The 24,168-nt window shown below is 36.0% G+C and overlaps 1 protein-coding gene across 1 annotated transcript; it reads right to left on the reverse strand.

Annotated features, from left to right (window-relative positions):
- Positions 1-74: 74 nt before the first annotated feature.
- LOC129443122 (cAMP-dependent protein kinase catalytic subunit beta) lies at positions 75-23,760 on the reverse strand. Its single transcript, XM_073856863.1, has 10 exons — positions 23,407-23,760; positions 14,112-14,173; positions 9,751-9,879; positions 6,618-6,716; positions 5,726-5,808; positions 5,314-5,440; positions 4,054-4,149; positions 3,848-3,970; positions 1,662-1,826; positions 75-1,578 (listed from the first exon to the last, which is right to left on the reverse strand). The coding sequence occupies exons 1-10, from the start codon at positions 23,450-23,452 to the stop codon at positions 1,453-1,455; spliced, it is 1,056 nt and encodes a 351-aa protein (XP_073712964.1). The 5' UTR covers positions 23,453-23,760; the 3' UTR covers positions 75-1,452.
- Positions 23,761-24,168: the final 408 nt, after the last annotated feature.

Below are 24,168 nucleotides of genomic sequence, written 5' to 3' on the forward strand. Positions count from 1 at the left end.
CCGGTGGGAACCCTGCACCCGATACAGGTCACGTGTATCAGAAATGCAAATGAAAAATTCAAATGAGCTACAAATTTTAAAAATAAAATTTATTAGCATCTCTCTACTATGTGTATAAATAAAAACATTTATAAGAAATAATGCATATACGCCTTAATGAGCTGAACAATAACTGGATTATATGTGATACAAAGAAACAGAGGCTTATTAAACTCTGTTTTTGTCTCATTTTAACATACTCGGTTTCTTAGTATATGTCGGTGTGAATGTACCTCAAAATTCAAACTTTGCAAACATTATCCATAATAACAACAAATTCAAAACAGCAACGATGGAAAAGAAAAAAATTAAAGAGTTTTGGCAGTTTTACAATTTTCATTTAAGTGTGAACTTTGCAAAACAGCTTCAACATTGACGAAAAATGGTTACCAAAAAGTGAATGAAAATACGGTACTGATAAGTGCCTCACTGCGATCATTCATCCAACAGCAATTCTGACCAAATGTACTCATTGTTTGCCTTGATTTAAACATCGGATAACAATAAACAGCATTGTTAGAAAGTTCTGACAGTAAGCCAAACCATTTTTTCCAACAAAACTGTGTGCATAATGAATAAAAAGTGGTAAAACAACAGATATTCGTATTGATAACATGAGCATTTGTCAGTATATGCATGAGGCTGGACCTTTACCGTAACATTATCATATAAAGATGACTATAACACACTTGTAACATTCTGTGGGCTCTTTAATATTGTGTTTCCTAAGGCAAAGACCTCCTCTTCCTATGCCATCCACAACATGATGGTTTTTGGTCATGCTTTCAACACACGGGATGGTTGAAATGAAATTTAAAAACCAAACGGATATGTACAAGTAACGAATACTAGCAAAAACCCAAAAGCGGCCTGAAAACGTTGTCAGTGTTTGGTCTGAGGTAAAAAAGAAAATAAAAACGACTGAAACGAACGCGCACAACACACGAAAATGCAGATGGCTACAAGGCAACACCTTCCCTTTAAATTGCAACACTGGTGTGATGCTACCAAGAAACAATGAGCTGCAGTTATACTGTGTTTTGATGTAACAGTGATAATTTGGCTTTTGTAAAGTCCATATTTTGAATGTAAAAAAATTGAAAAGGGGGAATACATACTTTAAAAAATAAAGAGTGTGAATTAAAGTGATGTGCCAGTGTATGAGTGTTAGATGTCGTCATAGTGGATGATGAGAACCCTTGGTGATCTCTAAAGTCAAATGGAATGAAGGAAGTACACAAGAACTTTGAAGGGTAATGTGCTCTTTGCTCATCCCATGTCTTTAGAGTGCAAAGATACCCTTATATTTGATGTGTTGTGTGATACACACGCACACACATATACATATATAGATAAATAAATATACGTATATATGCATATGTTTAGCTCTGCCGTGTCCATAACTCTGAAAAACTAAAACTCTGAAAATTCTTTTGCACATTTTTCTGTAACAGACACGCGAATATCTTCCTCTTCATAGTCGTCAAAGTTGCTTGTGTCCCCAGGGCCTCGGCACTTTGGTATGAATGGCGCCTCCACCTGGTGGGTGACAGGAGATAATAATGAAACTCAGAATGGGCTCAAACTGATCAACTCTGTAACTACAGACATCAGCGCTGTACCTTTCTCTCATAGATTGCTATCCAATCTGTTGTGGCGAACCATTTGTGGCTTTTGATATCATTGACGCCATTCCTGAGGTTCCCGTAGCGCTTGGTCAGGTCCACCTGGAGCAGATTCCTCAGCAGATCTTTCAGATCAGAGCTAAAGTGTGAGGGGAATCGTACCTGAAAGACATTAAATCAACATCTTGACTGATTCATTTGAACACACACACATGAATATCCTAAAGGGGGTCACACACCGTACACGCAGCACCGCGTCTAGGACAACTTGGAGGTATCGTACACCAGATGTACACATTAAATAGCGTGAGCTTATTCAGATAGCATCTTCAAAATGCAAAATATACGTTAGCAGCCAAGGTTAAAGGAACAGTATGCAAGAAATTTATATCAATTAATCATAAAATGGCTCTTATATGTCACTGGACATAATCATTTTCATTTCAAATACTTATATCACTCACAAAAGTGGTCTGGCCAGGATATTGTCATTTAAAAAGTGGAGTTGCAGCCCTCAACTGATGTTTATGTTGTCATTTTGTGTATTGACCACCAGTTGTGTAATTGCAGTACCAGGTTTAGCCACAAGTTTTGTGATTGCAATGCCACTTTTGGCCACAATCCTACATACTGTTCCTTTAATCATTAATGATTTGGGACAAATATGATGTTATTTAATGTTAAACTATGTGAGTGGCACGACCGGGATTTGAGCAACTTCCTGAGTCGTAGCTGGGCGCCGCGGAGTGGCTCCACGGACAGGCGCCACCTGTCGGCACCGGTGTGTGTATACTCATAGAAAACAATGTGTTTGATTTTTTTAGAGTGGCACTGCATGTCCGGTGTGCGACCCCCTTAAGTGTTTAACTCTTTCCCTGCCAGCGTTAAAAAAAAAAAGTTGCCAGCGCAAACATTTTTTTTCTATAAATATATAAACATACAATATATCAAATGAAAAAACAGACCCTTCATTTTTTTTACCCTTCAGATACCCTTTTTTGACCCTTCAGACAAAAAACAAAACATTCACAGAGTTTTTACTGTTTTTTACAGAAGCCAAGAGAGTTTGCTTGCTTCACGAATTAATTTCTCGTAATCTGGAGATAAGAAAAGTTGTTTTCTTGTAATGTGATTAAAGCTTACATGTACTCAATAGAACGTGTTGTTTTGTTGTACTGTAGATAGCAAAAGCAGATTTTGTTAAATTAGCATGGATGAACAAATGAGATTTTACTTGCATCAGGGATTTGCTGAAGCTGAAATAGATTTGTCCATAATTGACAATCTGATAGTGAATTTAGGGACTGTGTTTCAAGCTACTCCATAATATATACATTTCTACTTTAAACAGCATTTAAATGGAATGACTTAAAAAACCCAACTAACAATACTAATGAAGATAGAAACGTGTCCATTATTACTTAAGAGATTGTCCCTAAATTCACAAACGTCAAACATCCAACTTTTGTTTATTTATTAATGGTGCAGTGTGTAAATTTTAGCAGCATCTAGTGGTGAGGTTGCGAATTGCAACCAATGGCTCAGTCCACTGCTCATCTCTTGCTTTTGAAACACAGAGAAACTACGGTAGCCGCAACCGGACAAACATGCCATTGTTGGAGACCACTTAGTAAAAAAGTTTGTCCGTTAAGGGCTTCTGTAGAAACATGGCTGCACAAAATGGCGGCTTCCATGTAAGGGGACCTCAGTGTGTTTAGATAAAAACATCTCATTTTAAGGCAACAAACACGTAACGGTTCATTATGAAAGGTCTTTATACACCCTGATAATTTAGTTTTGTATATTATTTTGCATTTCTGTCAAAAGATCCTTCTAAAAATTACACACTGCACCTTTAAGTCTATCAGCAATTAGCTACACATGTGGTAACGGCGAAGACCTCATATGCATCAGCAGTCAATTTCAAAATAAACTAAATATAAATGGACAGGAAATTACATTATGACATTTGAATTACCATGTCAGGATAACGTGAAAACAGCTTTTGTTATCTCGAGATCATGAGAAAATTAAGTCGTGATCATGAGAAAACAAGCAAGCAAAAATGAAAATATGGATGACCTCTATCGGCTTCCGTAGTTTTTGTATCAGTGTATGCTTCAGTGTTTTATAAGTTGGGGAAGATCACCACCTAGTGGATAATAGTGGAAACTCGCTCGCACCTTTCCAGACACAATTTTCTCGTAGATCTGAATGGGTTGGTCTGCAAAAAACGGAGGATATCCAGCTGCCATTTCATATATGAGGACACCGAGGGCCCACCAATCCACGGCCTTGTTGTATCCCTGAATTAAAACAGAAAATTGGATTTGGATCTCGATTTTTTTATAAATGACATTTGAACAGAAGTCAAGTCAATGGTTGTGACCTTGCTGAGGATGATTTCTGGTGCCAGATATTCTGGAGTTCCACATAATGTCCAGGTTCTGCCTTTTACTCTCTTTGCAAACCCAAAGTCTGTTACCTGTCAGAGGGGAAAAAGCAAATGTTGAGGCAAAAGATTTTTCTTAAAGAAGCTGTATGTAACATTGACCTCTAGTGGCTGAAGCTGGTATCACAGTCTTAATTCAAAATATTGGAGATGGTGGTTTATTCTTCATCTCTCTCAGGTTGCCAGACACATGTAAGAGCGCATGCGATGATGGAAAGCATACATTTATCTGTTAAATTTTATGTTTGCAAATTTTTGTGTTGATTGCAAATTACAAACATGCTCGTGTGGATATTTATACCTGAATCTGTGGTTCATTTAATAACTGGTAACCAAGCTGTTAGCTGTTAACACTTTTAGGCTAAATTGGCAGTGACAGAATCACACAGACCCAAAAAAAAGACATTCTGACCAGGAAGTACAATTTCAAAAAGATAACACTGAATTGTAGCCAATGTTTCCAAGGCTGGATCACATTTTTTTTATATATATATATATCTTTGTGTGATGTTCTGTAGATCGTGGCTTTAAAATGTTATGAGGAATGATTAAACAAATGTAAAAAAATTATATAAATGCATGGCCCCCTCCCAACCCATGCACACACACATAGATGATTTGACTATCTGTCGACTATAGAAAGATTCGACAATTCTGATTCTAATGTGTAAATCCTTAGTCGAGGACACCCCTAATATGATTCTTTTTTTCCCGACAAACACAATTTAAGTTCTATTAAAAAAATGCCCTGCCTATTCCAAGCTTTATAATGGTAGTAAATGGTGCTTCTGATTTGAATCCCAAAAACTCATCCATCATTCACAGAAGTAATCCACTTGGCTCCGGAGGCTAGTTATTTTAGTATGTAAAGTTTTAAATATTGATATTTTTCTTACAAAATTGCATTGACTGCCCTCAGAAGGCCTTTATTAACCCACAGTGTGGTTTACTTCTTCTAAAGGATGGACTTCAAATCAGAAGCACCATTTACTACCATTGTAAAGGTCGGAGCAGCCAGGATGTTTTTTTAATACAACTTGGATTGCGTTTGTCTGAAAGAAGATAATCAAATGCATCTCGGATGGCTTGAGGGTGAGCAAATCATGGGTTAATCTTCATTTTTGGCTGAACTATCCCTTTAAGTGTTTTATCCGTTTCAGGATGTTCTCACTTGACACTGCTTTTCCCGCTAGTTACCTGTATGTAGCCATGCTGATCAATGAGCAGATTCTCAGGTTTCAGGTCTCTGTAAATGAGGTCTAGCGAGTGGAGGTACTCAAAGGTCAGGACGATCTGAGCTGCATAAAACCGTGCATGTGGTTCACTGTGGGTCAGAGAAATTACATCGAAAACTTCAACACAAGAGTTTAGTAAACCAGAACAAAAATAAATAAATAAAATAAATAAATAAATAATAATAATAAGCCACATATCATAACGATATAGTGACAGCATACAGTATAGTACTACAAACTAAACTGAATAACTTAACTTTTACGTTATAGCTTCACTACAGGCACTTAAGTCATCATCAATTATATATACGATCCTATGTAGCAGTTTTGCATTATGCTTGACTCTGACAACAGATGAATGTTTTCATATTTACCTGAACCTTCCAATTCGTCTAAGATGTGAGAACATCTCCCCTCCTGGTACATACTCCATCACCATATACAAATTAGAATTGTCCTATAGGGGAAAGGGCAGAATTTAAGCGATAGTTCACCCAAAAAGTGTTGTTACAAACCTGTATTAATTTCTTTGTTCTGCTGAACACAAAAGAAGAGAAATGTTTTTAAGCAGGAAACAGAAGCACCATTGACTTATTTTTTCCTACCAAGTCAATGGTGCTTCTGTTTTACAAATATCTTCCTCTTAGTGCAGCAGAACAAAGAAATGTATACAGGTTTATAACAATATGAGGCAAAAAATTTCATTTTTCGGTTAACTATCCTTTGAACAAAGCGAGACAGAAAGCACTGATTTTCAGAGGCTGAAGCAGATATACTTTGCATGGACATGAAGTAGTGATCCAGCTCAGAAGGTATTGCAAGTGTTTTTACATTTTTGCTTTTCTAATCGTTGCCCGATTATATGACTAGTTGCATTTTATTAGTTGAAACAGATGTTTGCCATGCTGTTGCTTATGTAACAAAGTTATTTAGAAAGTTTACATTTCTCAAAAAGTCTGTGTTCTACCAAAATAATGCATTTCCTTCTGGTCCACTACTATTCACATAAAAGTGATATTGGCCTGAAAGTCAGTAAAGGTAGACTAATTAAAAGTACCTATTTCCTAACTGTTTACCACAAAAAATTTAAAAAGAACTACATATCTGCGTATTCAAGATGAATTTATTTGTTTCTATGGAGATTTGTCTTTGACAAAAGGCTGACACATAAAAATACATACAATTGTTGGCCTAGCAGATATATACAGCATTAGTCCATTAATACAAAATGCTAATAAAAGGAGATCATGAGGGTTTTCAGGTTACCTTAAAAGCATATTCCAATCTGACGAGGAACGGAAAGGACACTGCTTGCAATATTCTCTTTTCATTTAATGTGTGCTCCACTTGTTTCAACTTTACCACCTAAAATTTGAAAATAAGACAAAACTGTTAAGGAAACTTTTGGTTGTGTTAATGCCCGAGACACAAATTAATGTTGTTATCACAGAAATAAGCCCTTTGTATTATACTGAAGTGGCTTATTTCGCGATACCAACTGGCTGTCTGTACATGATCCCGCTTATTACATGGCTATTTACCTAATTAGTAAGGTAAGAAACATTAAATGAATGTTTGATTTGAAATATTTTAGACCTTCAGTGAGGAAAACCTGTTTATGTTCGGTTTTAAGATAAGACATAAAGACATTTAAGATAATTTTATTTGTAAATATAATGTCATGTTATTAAAAGACATTTTTATATTTAATTGTTAAATATAAATGTTAAACAGTACCCCAGGATGCACGATTATGACAAAAAAGTGTCGATCAGTCACCTTGATATTAAAATTGTGATTATTATTGACGATTGGTACATTTAAAATTTGTGTTTTTAAGGTTTTATAACTTTCTGTGAAGCAACTGCATGGTAATTTCTAAACATTCAAAACGAAATAATATAATGTCAATAAAAAAATATTGGGTCAATGACGTGACGTTAATTATTTTGTGTCCGTATGGTTCAATTAAATGTAAAAGGGTTAAAATTTCAGAATAAATTTGCAGATTTCTTGCATACATTCTCTTTTTTTTTAGGACCAAGTTTAAAATTTCTGGTTTTCACTTGCCAAAGATTATTTAGAAAACAGGTGTTTTCAGCATATGTCAGGACAAATGAAGAGTTTGGTTCCAAAACGTGATAAATTAATTTTGACAAATTTCGGTAAAAACGTGTTTTCTATACCAAGAAAGTGACAAGATGAAAACCACTATTTTCTGTTACAAACTTTCACATAGCATCTTTAGGTTATAAAAACATAAAAAATTCAAATCCATAACTTGATTTTCAAAGATTTATTATAAAAACGAATTATTTTTTCCACAAAATGCAATAAATCCATGACAGTTTTTTATTTCAAAATGCTATAAATCTATTAAATCAATGTATAAATGTGCATTCATCTTTACCATTTTATATTTATGTAGTTGACTAGTGGTATACAATGATTAAAAAATAAACATTAATGGCATTAATCAAAACACTTACTTTGTTATATTAAAAACACATTGCTGCGGTTATACTTGACGTCGTTGCTTAGCATTTTTCACAGCGATCAGCTGTAAAATGTTTTGGTCCCGCACGATTTTCGTTGACTTTGAGTAAAATAATACTCAGTGCGCCGCCATTGTTTGTTTACATTGCGTGACTGGTGGGCTGTAATATCAGGAATGGATTTATTGCGTTCTGTAAAAAAGGAGGAGTGGCGTTTGTCGCATTTTGGGAAAAAAGGGAGAAAAGATGACAGAATATCACGGCGGATATTGGATTTTGCGTAAAATTAAGATTTAACTATTGACCTGATATAATACAGATTTTGGCAGTAACTCATTTTTAAAAAAAAATGCTGTTTATCGCATTTTGGAACCAAAATCTTCAAATATTACAAAAACGCATTAAAATTTACATTTAGAAATACTAATATGGATATATATATTTTGTGCATTGAAATAAACCTGATGCATGCTTTTAAATATATATACACATGTAAATTTGAATGCGGTTTTGTAATATTTGTCGTAATCATAATATAATAATATTTATTAATAATAATAATAATAATAATAATAATAATAATAATAATAATAATAATTATTATTATTATTATTATTATTTATAATATATATATAATAATTATGATTACGACAAATATTACAAAACCGCATTCAAATTTACATTTAAAAAAAATATTTTTTTTATGATTACGCTTACATGCCATCAAGGTGGATAAAATATTTAATATTTCTCATTCTTTGGCGCAATTAGCAGTTACACCATTTCACATTTTCAGGTCCATTCAGTCTTAACTTTAGGGCTGGGTATTGTTAGGAATTTCGCAATTCGATTCGATTCTTGAGGCTTCGATTCAATTCGGTTCGATTCAATTCGGTATTGATTTACTTGCTTCGATATCAATTCAATAAGAAAGAAAATACACAAGCAATTAAGTGCCTGAGTATATTTTTAAATAATGTGTATAGTATTACTAATGTTTGATCACGTTGATGGCGCAGGCTTGAAAGAAGTGCTGCTGTTTGCCATCTTTGATCTTTCTGTTTTGATAAAGCGAGTCTTGTACAACGCTCAACGCTCTCACTAGAGTGTTGCCCACAGCGCCACCACTGGCCTAGGAGCTGAATCGATTCATAGGATTTGATGAATCGATATTGAATTGAGAAACAAATAATTGCAATGCATTGATGAATCGATATTTTTACCCAGCCCTACTTAACCTAGATAAAAATGTTGCAAATGTAATTTTTTATTGCATCAAATTAACATAAATACACTTTGTGCATTGAAATAAACCTGATGCATGCTTTTAAAAAGTTTTTTTTTTTAAGATTTTTCCATTTTCATCTTGCCAAACCGGTTTTGTCACTGACCCAATTATGTAAGTTATGTTGTTATCCAAAACAAATGGCTAAAGGAAACGTCAACTCATCAATTTTAAAAATCTCTGATTTAACCAATATATTTGGTGCCAGAACATAATTACTACGTAATTGAGACTTTTGCCGATTATACAATTGTTTCATCTGTAATTGTAATCCCTTATGAATATGGTCTTATGTGTTGTATTGTATAGGTGGAGGTGTTAATGTACTGTATAATACTATGTGAAGCGGCCTTGAGCCATGGAAAGGCACTATATAAATAAAACAACTTCTTCTTCTAATCCCGATTAGTTTTTCGATTAATTGTGCAGCCCTAACTGTCCCCGTCCAAATGATTTGCAGCATCCGGGTTACTGTGTGTTATTAGCTTTAGGCGGTTCTTATCTCAGAATAACATACCTTGGAACCTTGCGACTGGCCAATCAGAATCAAGCATTTTAGAATGCCATGTAATAAGTCTACATTAACGAGCGGTAACCTATGGCTTGCTACTAAACCCACCTTTTGTTTGTCCAGAATTTTCATAGCATAGAACTGATCTGCAGCCTTGTGTTTTACCAACATGACTCTGCCGAAGGATCCTGTGCCTAGTGTCTTCAGTCTGTCAAAGTCATCTAAGCCAGTTGTGCTCTGCAAGATAAGGCAAACTTATAAACAACTTCGCTAGCATCAACTTAGGAAATGCAATTCAAATTACAATGCAAGGCATTGCCATATTGTCATAATACAACGACTAAGAACGTGGTCTTATCCAATCGGAAATTAAAGGCCAGGAGAATCCGTTTAATAAACTGTAAAATTATAACATTTCTGTAGTGGTATTAAGTAAATACAAACTCATCGTATCAACAAGTTATTACAACTTTATTTTCATGATTTATAGCAACTTCTATAGATTTCTAAAAAAAAAAAACCTTAGCTATGTATAGTGTGTTAGGCTTGATGAGACTCGTTTTAGTGCACTTATGTACTGCTGTTCTTGTGTTGTTCTTACTGCTTCTAATGTTTACCTCATTTAAGTCACTTTGGAAAAAAGCGTCAGCTAAATGACATAGGGGCAGTTTCCCAGAGAGGGTTCAGGTTAATCCAGGACTAGGCCTTAGTTATATCAGGTAAATTTTTACAAACACAATACTGGTGTGCATCTGGAGACAAAACAATGGCACTAATATATGCTGAGATGTGTCAAGATGTTTTTAAATTAAGGCAGCTTTACGGGAAATTGCCCCTTAAATGTTAAAAAACTAGTCAAAAAAGTTGAAAATACTTATTAATTCAAGTGGTTTAAACTTAAACATTTAAGTGCAACAAGGAATTTTCACAGTGAATGTAAATAATCAAGTTGACACGGACATTTGCCTACTCTCCGGTGTGTGACGGTATCAGTTTTTCATGTTACAGCTATTGCTAGGACTTTTATAATGTTATACGGAATTAGCATGTTATTTATTTGAATAGTTGACATGGTCTAAGTGAATATTGAAGATATCAAGGTTATATTTTCACAAAATGTTATTTACATTAAGCAGGATGATTTTATGTAGTAAACAGTAGCTGCGTTTCCATTAAAGACTTGCGCAAAGCTTTAGCGTCATTCTCTAAATTTCAACGAAATGACGGAGTTTCAATTATATGATGATATTCGACTGAAAGGTAGTTTTTCCTCTTGCGATGAGTCATTACAAACATCTTACTGATGTTGGTAGGTTTACTAATATCACATCCATCTAACTAAGCATTATTTTTCACCGAAGGAAACGTTAGATTATTATCTAAACATTAACAGCAAGAAAAAACCCTTATTAGGGATGTTGCAGTGACCGAATTTTCCCACCGGTTAATTAGTGTGTGACAAACCCGGTATCACCGGGTGAGAGGGGCTTATAAATGCGCATGAAGCCGTGCACATTTTACTTTCACTTTTTATTTAGAGGCAATTGTTTAAATACAGCGCTTGCGTATGCTGCGTTAAACTGCTTAAGAATCCGCATGCAATGCGAGGGCAACAGTAGTTTAATTAAGTGCTTGAGCCAGTGTGCGCAGGTACTTCTGACGGAGCCCGCCAGTCCCAAGCGGAGCAACCGGCTCTTCCTCCATAAAGCGCTGCTTGAATGATCTCATCTATTGCTTATATTAAACATTGTACATGTATATTATAACAAAACGAGCAAGTGCGTGGCTTCTAATCTACACCGAATATCGCAACAAGCCTACCACTTATACTTAGGAGCACCAACACTTAAGCCCGATTTATAGTCGCAAGTAAGCTCTACTCCGTAGGTTATTCGTAGGGCTGCACGATTAATCGTATTTTTATCATGATAACGATATGCGTGCCCCACGATTAATTAATGACAATCGTCGCGATTAATGTGCAAAGACCAAGCACAAAACACACGGTCTAGAATCAAGCAAAGTGTTTGTTATGGGCGGAGTCAGAGTAAACGGAGTGTTTCTTTGCAAGTGCAGTCTGTGTTAAGGTAGAAATACGTTAGCATCATGATATTTACAGTCATTCGAATATAATGGCAGAGCAACAAGAAGAAAGTGCAGAAATATGTATGTTTAATTCCCAAAAAGGGTCATATAGGCCTACTCCATTGTTTTTGTAACCTTGAATTTGTTAAATCATTATTTTATTTTATTATTTTGATTTATGATTTATAAAAACAAAAAGGGAAAAGAACTTATGTTCAAACACTAAGAGTTATTTAGAAATGTTTTCATATGCCTTGTGCATATAGCCTATTTCTATTTAATACTTCTCTGCCGATGCTTCCGAATAAACATGAAACGTGAATTATTACCGGTGTAACCCGTGTTTTATTTATGTTTATCCACGCCGAAGAGACTGGAGTATTACAACAGAAAATAAGGGTTACATTTTGATATTTCGGATTTGAGGAAAGTGATGTTGATCAAGTCATGAGTCTTGTGCAAACTGTGCTCCTGTTCCGTCCAAACCTGAAATATCAAGAGTTTCAAAAGCTGAAGACACAAATCCCCGACCATCCACGACACAGACAACAATAACGGATCACGTATCATGTAAGTTAGCCGAGGATATGTGTCCAATAAGCACCGTGAGCAGCAAGGGGTTTAAAAAAAAAATATTGCCACATAAAAGGCATATCATAGGCATTTTTTTATTCAAAAGTGTTTTGTTTTTATTTTAGTTTAATTCTAATTTGATATAAATATATATTAGAGCCCTGCATTTCAGCCTTTTTACGCCCATTGGGTCGGGTTTCGGACCAATTTTAACATCACATTTGATGCGGCCAGTTCTCTGGATTTTTTAGGCTTCTCCACCTTTATATATAATAATTTAATTAAAAGAAATGTTGAGACATTGATAAATTGTAAAAGAAATACGTTTAACCTATCGCACGAGTCCACTACGCACATTTACAACGTACCTGTTGCAACAGTGTTTAGCGTCTCCGCCAGCAGCAGGACCTTCAGCGCATCGGGGAATATGGAGAACTGAATAAAAACCTTAAATACTGTGCATAATCTATAAAAGACTTCTTTCGGTAGTCATGTAAAAAATGCGGTGTAAAGCCTTGAATTTTAATTGATGCATAGCGTATGTGTAAGGTAAGCAACCTGCATGTTTATTTCGTTTCATGTTTATTTCGTTTTGTTTTGATTCATTATTTTTCTTCACCCCGCCGCGACTGCGAGCAACAGAGCAGCCCCCCTCCGCTTTTTAAAAATAGTGTGCTGATAATAAACATTTAAACTAACATTGTTATATGCTAAAAATATACATATTATATAGACGTTATTGTAGGCAAGTGAATTGTTGATTTGAGAGGCTCATTTGATCAAACAAGTCGTCAACATGACGTTAGCTGTCGGCCGCTAACCGCTTGTTCATTATCAAAAACCTTAATTTAACAAACAAAAAAGGCTCTAAAATAAATAAAAGATATTTTATAATTTTGACAGTTAAAACTGAACTGCTTTAATTGCTGCAATAGTCGTACAGCTGTAAGGAATCTGTGTAAGGAGTTATTTTTGTTATTTCTGCGGATTTCTTTTGCAAAATTTATGCGTATTTTGCGGAATTATTTTAAATGTTTTAAAAAGATCTAAGAGAATTGGAGCTGTGGATATTACAAAACAATAAAATATTTTATAATATAGGAATATAAATGTATATAATATTATATACATGGCTGTAAAGTGTAATAAAAATACTGAAGTAAATAGAAGTTCTTCACTAAAAGAATGATCGTATTTTTAATCGTGATCAAAAGTTTGAGCAAAACAATCGTGATCATCATTTTTCCTGGAATCGTGCAGCCCTAGTTATTCGTAGCCTGACGTGCACCTCGAAAAAATTTTAACAGCGCGTCAGTTCTATGCGGACTGCAAGCACTTTGATTGGTCCACCAGAACCCTTCCCATCCGGTAAAAAAAAAAACAGTGTCATAGGTATTTCCATTTGCGATGGTGAAAACAAAGATGGGCCAAGTTGAGGCGTGATTAAACTCAAACTGCAATAAAAGTCGATGTTTATTTACTTACACAAATCATACACAACAAGTTGCTGTTTCTTCTTCGTTTGTGGGTTAACTTGCCAAGCGGCTGCTTCTTTGACGGTCGCGCTGCTACTGTGGTTACACGCGTGGACACTGCATACCAGCGGTCTGCGCGTGTTTGCACGTCGATTGCGACGAAGACGCAAAAGTATAAATATAAACCGACGCATAACGTACGCCGTAGGACCAACGCACAACTATAACGAGCCCTATAGGTGTTTCTTGGAGGTAATAGTACATTATTTAACACCAAAAGAGATGTAGGAGTGTCATCAAAACATTATTGATAAGGAAAGTCTGTTATACTCTCACCTGTGGTGGAGATTCCCATTTCCTCAAGAAATCTTCTTTGGCTTTGGCTAGAAACTCTTTCACTACATGAAAACAAAAGAAAAAATGGTTGTAAGCATTAAAAAAAGAAAAGCAAACCTACTGTTGATTAATCAGAGACACTAAAATTGCAGTCAAGTCTTGTAATGAATAAATGTGAGTGCCATCAAACAAATGTACCCTCTTTTTTTGCTGGATCATAGCATGGCTATCCAGCTGACATGAAACACATTGCATATCAACTCAACAGTACAAATAAGACTGAATAAGGGAGGGTACATTTATTTTTCTAGCTATTTCTATATCCTACACATCAAAACCAGGCAATCTTACATACAGCAGAGGTAAAACGATGCTCTTGGTGATGCATGCACTGCTTCTGTAGTTATTAAACACAGGAGCGTGACATTACAGGTGTAATCTAAGACAATTTAACGTGAAATGAAAACAACACGGCAGACGTCAGTCGACCGCGGTGACGGAAACGTAATGAGCAAAAGGTCCATTGTCATTAAGAATTTACTGAGTTTAATTTACATAAAAGTTTTCAGTCACCGCGGTCTCCTAATGCAATTATGATCATACCAAAAGTCTCTATAGATCACCACGGATTTTCAGGAACATTCACCCACATGGATGGGATGATGGAGAAACAGACATAGAGATAAAGAGAGACACGAAGAGAGAAAGTTTTCTGTCAAACATCACATCGGTTAAGCTGTGCAAGACATGGATCAGACATGATAAAAATACATTTAAAAAAATAAAATAATGAACAAAAAGCAAAGACAGAGCAGATAGACAACAAGCGACTGCTGACAGAAAGGTGCTTAATGCTTTGAAGGATATTGTTGCTGTATGTAGTTGTAAAAGTTAATTTAGACGAAAAAAATGATTTGATCAGACGGCAGAAAAACATTATTTTTGGAAAAAATTGAAAGTTTTGTTACTTGAAACATGAAATCTGTTTAGTGCATACCCAAAAGAAACCAAATACACCATATCTCTATCTATCTATCTATCTATCTATCTATCTATCTATCTATCTATCTATCTATCTATCTATCTATCTATCTATCTATCTATCTATCTATCTATCTATCTATCTATCTATCTATCTATCTATCTATCTATCTATCTATCTATCTATCTATCTATCTATCTATCTATCTATCTATCTATCTATCTATCTATCTATCTATCTATCTATCTATCTATCTATCTATCTATCTATCTATCTATCTATCTATCTATCTATCTATCTATCTATCTATCTATCTATCTATCTATCTATCTATCTATCTATCTATCTATCTATCTATCTATCTATCTATCTATCTATCTATCTATCTATCTATCTATCTATCTATCTATCTATCTATCTATCTATCTATCTATCTATCTATCTATCTATCTATCTATCTATCTATCTATCTATCTATCTATCTATCTATCTATCTATCTATCTATCTATCTATCTATCTATCTATCTATCTATCTATCTATCTATCTATCTATCTATCTATCTATCTATCTATCTATCTATCTATCTATCTATCTATCTATCTATCTATCTATCTATCATAATATAAATAATATAAATGAAAAGAGTTTCTCCCTCTCTTGCCGGCCCACAACATTAACAACTCATCTCTTATTGTGCTGCTGACGTCATTACTGTTGTTTATACTGTCTGAATAAACACATTATATCAGGACTTCAAAACAAAATTTTATAACTTAAAATACAACAGTACAGGGATAGACAAATAAAAACTGAACTGAATGCAATAGGAACAAGAACCAGCAGTTCACAAAAATGTTCAGTGTTTACATCAAGCCACCTACAGATGTGAAAATATCAAAGCAGTGCAAATGTATTTTGCCCATACTATTGGCAACGCTGCATACCTATGCTTTATTACTAGTAAGGGTTAGGGCTGTGATGGTTGTCATTAACACTACACAACTAGGGCTAGGGCAGTTTTTTACCACCGCAATGGTAATGCACAAATTCACTGGGGTGGTGCAGTGGTTATAGATTGGGGGGGAGATGCATATAGGTCTTATATATAATGCATACATATATTTTGAAATATAAAAATGTAATCGAGGATCAGATATACTTTTTAACAAACGTGAATGTTCATAGGCGCCAAATCTTTTCTCCGCCGGTGGGTGCTCGTCACAGCGCAAAGCAATGCTTAGGTTTCTTAGCAACAAAAGACGCTTTGAAGTGACCACACGCTTTGAAGAGGAGAAAAGCAGTGCGGTCACATTTTCCTCGTGGTTTTAGACGCGACATTTGAAGTAAATGTTAAGCCACTGTGCGTATGTGCTTGGCCATTTCGGTGGCTACACTCAGGGGATCGGTGCATATCTGCGTGTTTATTGTAGCACTTCCACTCATTAAAAAGTTTCGGCAAATTTTTTTCAATTATGGTTCTAACTGACGTTTCAGGGGTTTTCGATGCGTATCACTTCTTTATATGGGCTTCCCCCGGAAAACTTCCCCCGGAAAACCCCGCCCACTCGTCTATCAGCGGGAGACGCTAGAGCTTGCTAACAGCTTATCACGCCACTCAACTTTGTTTAATTTCAAAAGTCAACAATGGCACGAAAGAAGAAGTGTGTTTTTGGATGTAAGGAGAAGACATCCAGCCTTATGGAAACAATGGATATAGTTTATTATCCAGGGTAACAGCGGAGTTTTGCGTGTGTGTTTGATGCAGTGGATTTTCCCAACCAGGTCATGGCGAGTTGCACGTGGTAAGTAAGACTTCTGTCTTATGTTGGAAATAGTCGCGTGAAAATTATATAAATGACACGAACATGTAGTGAATCATAAGTTAAAACAGTGTTGTATAGTGTTGCACGACTCGTACTCGCTCCTCCCGCGGTATAACTCCTCCTTCTTCATTTTTCGTACGTTATCGGAAAGATTCGGTAAAGCTAATCTTTCTTTTATAAATCTGATTAAACTAAAGACTCTTCAGAGATATAAAGGATGTAATACTACTCTATTATAGGTACTCCAGATTAACATCAGAAATGCAGAAACAGCGTGTGTACGTGAGCTTTAACAATAATAAAGTTGACTATTATTCTTTGTTAATCATACATTGTTTTAATATGCTCATGACTTGCAAATGTCTGAAAATAATAAACCAGACTTGATGAAATATACAACCTGCATATGCAACCTCCGGAGGCTGCAGCCTTCGGATTGAAAAACAGACGTTCTCTCTTGGTCACTCAAAGTTGAGAAAAAGTATCAATCTGCACTACTAGTACACCATTAGAACGCGTTTTCAGCGCGGCTGGAAAAATTATAACCCCAAAAAAGTTTCTCCCTTGTTGTTTCATGAGCATGCATTATGTATGCATCAATGTGCATGTGCAAATATGCGCATGCACGCACCCCCCCCCACACACACATACGAACCAGTCCGCTAAACACTCTGGTGTTTAGATAAAAGGGCGAACTCACACTTTCATCATAAACAACAAAGTTTATTTACAATGTAAGTAAGATGCGTGCACTCAAGTCATTGACAGTTTTAGTGATCATTCTTTTTGATCGCTTTCATATTATTCCCAGTTTGAATACCTTTTAATCATGCATACATATACTCCTTGCAGCTTGTTTTGTCTGTTTTAAAGGATATATGATCACAATCTGAAGAGCTATAATCAATCATGCTGTACTGAAAGCTTATCTTACAAGCTCCTCTCAGCCACTTCATTTTAAAGACACTTCTGATGCTGCTTTCTTCATCATTTGTAAACTTATGCATTCAAATTACATTAATTTATTTATTTATTTTTTTGAATCATTTTAATAATTTAATATGACCTTATAGCATTTTGCAATTGTTGTGCATATATATTTTTTGTGGTGCCAGCTGTATTTCTTGACAAACCAGGATGTGAATTTGCAGTGGGTTTGGTTTGTTAGTCCTGCACAGAGAAGTGACAGAAGGTTTGTTTGTTAATCTCTAAGCTGTTCCCAAGAACCAAGCATAGGCTGCTATGGTTTAAGTAGTTTTTTTATAAGCGAGGGAGAGGAATATGTTGCACATGTTGCAAACCAATAAATAAATCATGATACTTTTATTTTTTTAAACTATTAAAAATTTAATATTTACTAATAGTTTGTTTTCAAACTTACATATATAATAAATATATATAATAAATGTTATGATCGTTACTGTCCGATACTGCTTATAGTGATCGGCCCCAAAAAGCCTAATCCGAGCACCTCTAATTTCTAAGAGCTAGTTTCGGTTGCTGTGACTGGTTTGAAGATTTTTTTATAACAGATGTCTATGGGAGGATTCTTTCTTTTGCTTCATCCTTTTATGGTATGTTCTCGCTCCACAAGTATGTGCAGGTCTGGAATGGTTGTGAAGCATACTATGACTCCTTACAAGTTTAAATGCTTATTAAAAAAGGACTTCTGACTTCACAGTGAACTTACAGAAATGTTACGCTCAAAATGCGCCAGGTTTATATTTAATTTGGTTGCACAGAAAGCAACACACATCTTGAGCAAATATTGTGTTAGTAATGGGCATGCATTTAACGCTTGCACACTTAAGCAGATGCAAATAATGACAGTACACAGGTGATCTTATACATATAAGTTGATGTATTTTTTTATAATAAAATACTTAAAGGGCTCATATTTTGTGGCTAAAAAGCAAATTACTTTGTGTATTTGGTGTAATATAATGTGTTTGCATGGTTTATGGTTCAAAGAACGCATTATTTTCCACATACCATACATTTTTGTGGCACCTCTAAGTCCCGCCCACCATTTTGTACTCATCGTTCTGAGAAAGCGCGGTGTGAACCGATTGGCCAGCTATCCAGTGCGTTGCGATTGGCCGAATACCTTGATTACGTAAACAGAAATGTGACGCTACTAACCATGTTTTGATAGATACTATCGTATTTACTACCTTATCAATACAAGCCTGAATCTGACCCAGAAAAGATGGCTAAGCTGATCGATCAACTTTACCAATGGGATATGAGCAGAACGTAACAGATTGGTTAAGTAAGGATACAATCACTGCTCTGTGCTGCACAAAACTCGCGTTTTAATCGCCAGTAAGAAATTCATTAAATATGAAAACATCGCCTACTTAAAGGATGTCAGTCAGCAGAACCAGAATGTAGTTGCAAAGTTGGAATTGCTCCACTTTTTAGACGAATCCGTTGTGTACATCCAGCCTTGTAACTCCCCCGTATTTAGAAAGTAGTCCTTTCGTAAAATGTGCAGCACACAATCAAACATTTGGGCTGAAACAGTGTTGTTAATAAAAACTAAACCCTGTTTTTTATGTTTACTCTATTGGCATAGGATTGTGGCCAAAACTGGTACTGCAATAACACAACTGGTGGCCAATACACAACATGACAACATAAACATCAGTTGAGGTCTGCAACTCTACTTTCTAAATGAAGATATCCTGGCCAGACCACTGTTGTCAGTGATATAAGTATTTGAAATGAAAATGATTTCTTAATGTCTAGTGACGCGGATGAGGCGTTAAGCGCGGCGTGGTAGACGCGATTCCGCCTCATTCGCGCATCCGCTGGAAAAATTTGAACTTTGGCCGAAAAACTCGCCATGTTAATTAATCAGGAGCTTGCTCTAGTAGTGATGTGATTACAGGAAGCGAGTGGAGTCGCAGAAGCCCCTCCCACGACGTGAATTTCAGCGTGAATGTCTCCATAACTACAATTTTACATGCGGCTTTCACGTGAGAATACAGTGAGTACACTCAAAATGTTCAAGCGTCCCACTACGATTGGTAGACGCAAATTTGACGTCTCAAATGCATCTGGTGTGAACCAGATGTGAAGGTAATAAATATTAATAATTATTAATAATTGTACGTGAAGGTAATAAAAACTAAGGATGCACCAAAGGAAAATTCTTGGCCGAAGCCAAATAAAATTAAAAACTCAGCCGAAGACCGAATACCTGAACAATTTTTTTATTTTTCATTTTCCTAATTCTTTTGCCAATTATCTCACCATCGCACAAGTTACATTTTCAGAGTGTCCTTTTTACTAAATTTAAGCACAAGCAAAGGGAAAGAGTGAGAGACAGACAGCGGCAAGATTGACAGGAGATAACAGAGGAAAAAGCGCTCAACAAAGCAACTTGCATTGCATTACAAGGTGAAATGCTTTTGTGAAACGTACCCCTGAAGAAGATTATTCCCATCACAGTCCACAATGCATTTGGACATCTATCGCATTTAGCAGTGCATGCAGGTTAAATATTTGTCGTACTCAAACTAATATGCCTGCAGTTGATTGCATCAAGCCTTTCAAATCTACTAATGACTCTTATCCTCTGAAGAAGGTCTGACGACAAGCTGTTCACGTCAATGACCAATGCTGTGTGTATCTAGCCTGAGAAAGCTCTTTGTGCTACTGAGATTACAGGTTGACTAGGTTAGCGCATATGTCAATATGCGAGTAGTGCTGAGGAAAGAAATCACTCAACTCTGTTGTCTTGCAAGGGAATCAATTTCTTGACCATATTCATATACCATTAAGACCCACATGCACTTACAAAAAATTGTTTAAAAGGTTTAAAAAGTGCAGCAATTCAACAGCAAAAGCCTACAATACTACAATACGTTAGATTAGTTATCACAGTTATGAATTATCACAGGACAGACCAAAATGTTTGTGTTGAAAAAAAATGGCCAAAAATTATAATTTCTGTTACACTTGCCTCACAAAAAAATTATCATTGTCAAAGACTACATTTACATGTACACCAAAAAATGCACCAAATATTTCCAATAATCAGAGTGAGGACTCCCAGTAAGATGTTTATATGACAGGAGCTAACCATTTCACTCATGATAACATGCAGTTTTTTTCTGATTTTTCGCTAATTATTGTGGATATTATTCACTCATAGCCCAATGAAGAGCACAAATGATGAACTCACACATACAGTCCACTTTTTAGTTTACTTACGTTGAATGATAAACATGTTCCTATTAATGCATTTCGATATTTGGTGCCATGACGAATGTTACACATGCGAGAACCCATGACGTTTTGGTGTCAATTTAAACTAAATAGGGGAACACTATTTAGTTAATAATGGTATAAATTTTAAGTTCTTTCCACACACATAACTATATGGGGTGCACCGATATATCGGCCGATGATGCTTGCTATGCTTCTCAAAGAATTATGGTGAAATGCCGCTACATCCAAAAGCCAGAGGGCGCTCTCGTGCATAAACTCAATATGCGCTGCAGATAAAGAACCATACACACTATGACACGCAGCTCCAGGATATGGCTTAAGGATATATTTATATTGCTGTTCTTCAAACATTTTCAGGTATTTTCAAAGAATATGTATAATGATTATGTCTGACGAGTGTTGCTTTTTTAAAAACATTTTATAAACGACTCAAACAACAGTGATTTCAAATCGATAAGGACTTACTGATCAAAAGCCGTAGTACATGAAATAGCTGTGAATAATATCGGCTGTGCGATTTAGAAGAGCTACCGGCCACATATTATTAGTGTATACCGGCATTTATCGGTGCACACCTAATTTATTTTTATCAAATTTGCAAGTCGTTTGGACTATCTTATTATGACGATTTGCCACTTTTGGTCTCTATGAACACATCTAAAAAGATAAAGGCTGTGTAAATATAAATTCTCCATTTAAAACATGTCAAACTGGGACTACCAATTGGTTTGTTTGTTTTTTAGAAAGCTGCAGATTATTTGCTTTTGGGTGGCATCAACTTAGCTCTCTTAGTAGCTGGACACGTAAATTTACCGTCATCAATATTAATATCTCTATAAACAAAATAAGAAGCGGAAAGCTTTGATTATTTCATACACGTTTGAGTACAAACCATGAAGGGACATGAAACACACTGAAGTGCTTTATCCTAAATGTATGGAAGAACTTAAAGGGGTCATATCATGAAAATCTGACTTTTTTCATGTTTATGTGATATAACTGGGTCCCCAGTGCTTTTATCAACCTAGAAAATGTGAAAAAGATCAACCCAGTAACTTTTGGTAAAACATTTTATGCAAGCATGTAAAAAATGAAGTCATTCAGATTTCGCCTGCTTTGTGACGCAAGTACAATAATAACGCCCCTTAATCTGCACTATCCAACCACGGCACTGCCCTTTAGTGCACAAAGAAAGAAAATAAAAACAAATAATTGACAGCACAATTGAGTTTCAATTTCAACAAACCACCATCATTGATCAGTGTTTGCGTTTCATCAGCTCATTTGAATTTTAAAGGACACACCCATTTTTGTTCACACCTACAAAGTGGCATTTTTAACATGCTATAATAAATTATATATGGGGTATTTTGAGCTATAACTTCGCATACGTACTTTAGGGACACCAAAGAATTATGTTACATCTTTAAAAAAATCTCATAACATGACCCCTTTAAGTAAGCTCTTAACGCGTTAATGTAAAAAATACCAAACCAGTCACAAGCGTTTCCAATTTAAGTAGCTTCGTGTTGTTTACTGATGTCAACAGGCCTGACCTGACAACTAATGCTCATTTTATACACCCTTCAAACACTGCTTTACAGCAAAACACAACTAAATTAACCACATAAAATGCATACTGTTTACATGGCAGATTAACCAATTTAAACTTAAAAATAAAAAAACACGTGTGAACGATAAGAGATCTTGTTTGTCTGAGTGTTTCTTCTGATAAAAGCTGAGCATCACGACCATCTGTCCGGGCCCACCTAGCAGATAGCTTACTAGCCGCTAACCTTTGGGCTTTATCGCATACTATAAACAGAGGTCACAAAATACAAACAGTTTTTACACGGCCCATTTACTGCAATTTAACGACTCGTATATATAATAATATCACTTTTGTGTACTAAACATAAATACCACTAACTGCATTAGGCCTTTGGTTAAGCTAGTTTTACTCACTCAAGGGTTTCCAGATGACAAGCAACTACAGCAGTGGGTTTTAAATACTAAAACTCTCGTGATTATTATGATTAACATAAGATAAACATCTCTCGTTACCGTGCAGTTGTGTTTTAAAAGCGCATTTGCATTAAAGACGTTTGCATTATCCAAACTCACTAACCCAAACTCACATTATCCCTAGCTAACAAGTCCAACAAATATTAACCCGCCACTATGAATCTGAAAGTGATCTTGTTTAAAAGTTGAACAATAAAATGTTATTAACACTGATGATCGCTTACCGCTCTCCAGCTCATTGCCTTTCTTGGCGGTAGCGGCGTTTCCCATCGTGCGCGAGACACGGGCGACTCTCTGGCGGGAGCGCGGACGAGACGACAGCGAGTGCTCGGAGGACGCTTCCCTGCACGCGACACCTCGGCCCGTGTCTTTATGTCAATACTTTTCACGGACGGCAGTCTGCAGAAAGACAATCCTGCAGCAGGACAGTCTGATCCCACGGCAGCGCTTCCCCTTCCGTGCCGCAGATGGCAACCTCTCGTCTCCGCCACAGCGATCGCGGGGAGACTCCTGACTTTCTTGCAGGGTTTCTTGAACACTGATCAGAGATCAGTCTTCGGTCTTCTTCTCCTGCAGCGGAAACATGAAAGCGAGTGCAACCGCAAAAGAGCTCGTGCCGCCACCTGCTGGACGTACACCCAATCTTCTGTTTTTGGCTAGAAGGGATACAGTTACGGCCTAAATCTCGCGAGATGTTGGGTTTAGGGTTAGGATTTTAATGAAAACAGCATTCAGCGAATATAGCGCCCAATGACTAGTTTCTGTCAGTCTTTGGTGTCTGAAGGGATAAAGCTGTCATTTATCGGATTTTGATAGATGACAAATTGTGTTGCCACTGTGTCTTGGAACAAAAATGATAGCGTCCACCTGTGTGTCTGAAGCTCATTGATGCCAGAGGGTAGAAGAGACTGTCGCTCATTATTCACAGTGACCCGACCACATGGCCACAGTGTGACAAATTACCAGCAGCTACTGTACAACAGTGG

Source organism: Misgurnus anguillicaudatus, chromosome 2 (genome assembly GCF_027580225.2).
Source record: "Misgurnus anguillicaudatus chromosome 2, ASM2758022v2, whole genome shotgun sequence".
NCBI classification, from domain to species: Eukaryota; Metazoa; Chordata; class Actinopteri; order Cypriniformes; family Cobitidae; genus Misgurnus; species Misgurnus anguillicaudatus.

Coding starts and splice junctions, on each gene's coding strand:
- LOC129443122 (XM_073856863.1), bottom strand. CDS start 23,452: ATGGGAAACGCCGCTACCGCCAAGAAAGGCAATGAGCTGGAGAGCG. Junction 9,880..14,111: donor AATGGGAATCTCCACCACAG/GTGAGAGTATAA, acceptor CTTATCTTGCAG/AGCACAACTGGCTTAGATGA. Junction 1,579..1,661: donor TAGCAATCTATGAGAGAAAG/GTACAGCGCTGA, acceptor GTCACCCACCAG/GTGGAGGCGCCATTCATACC.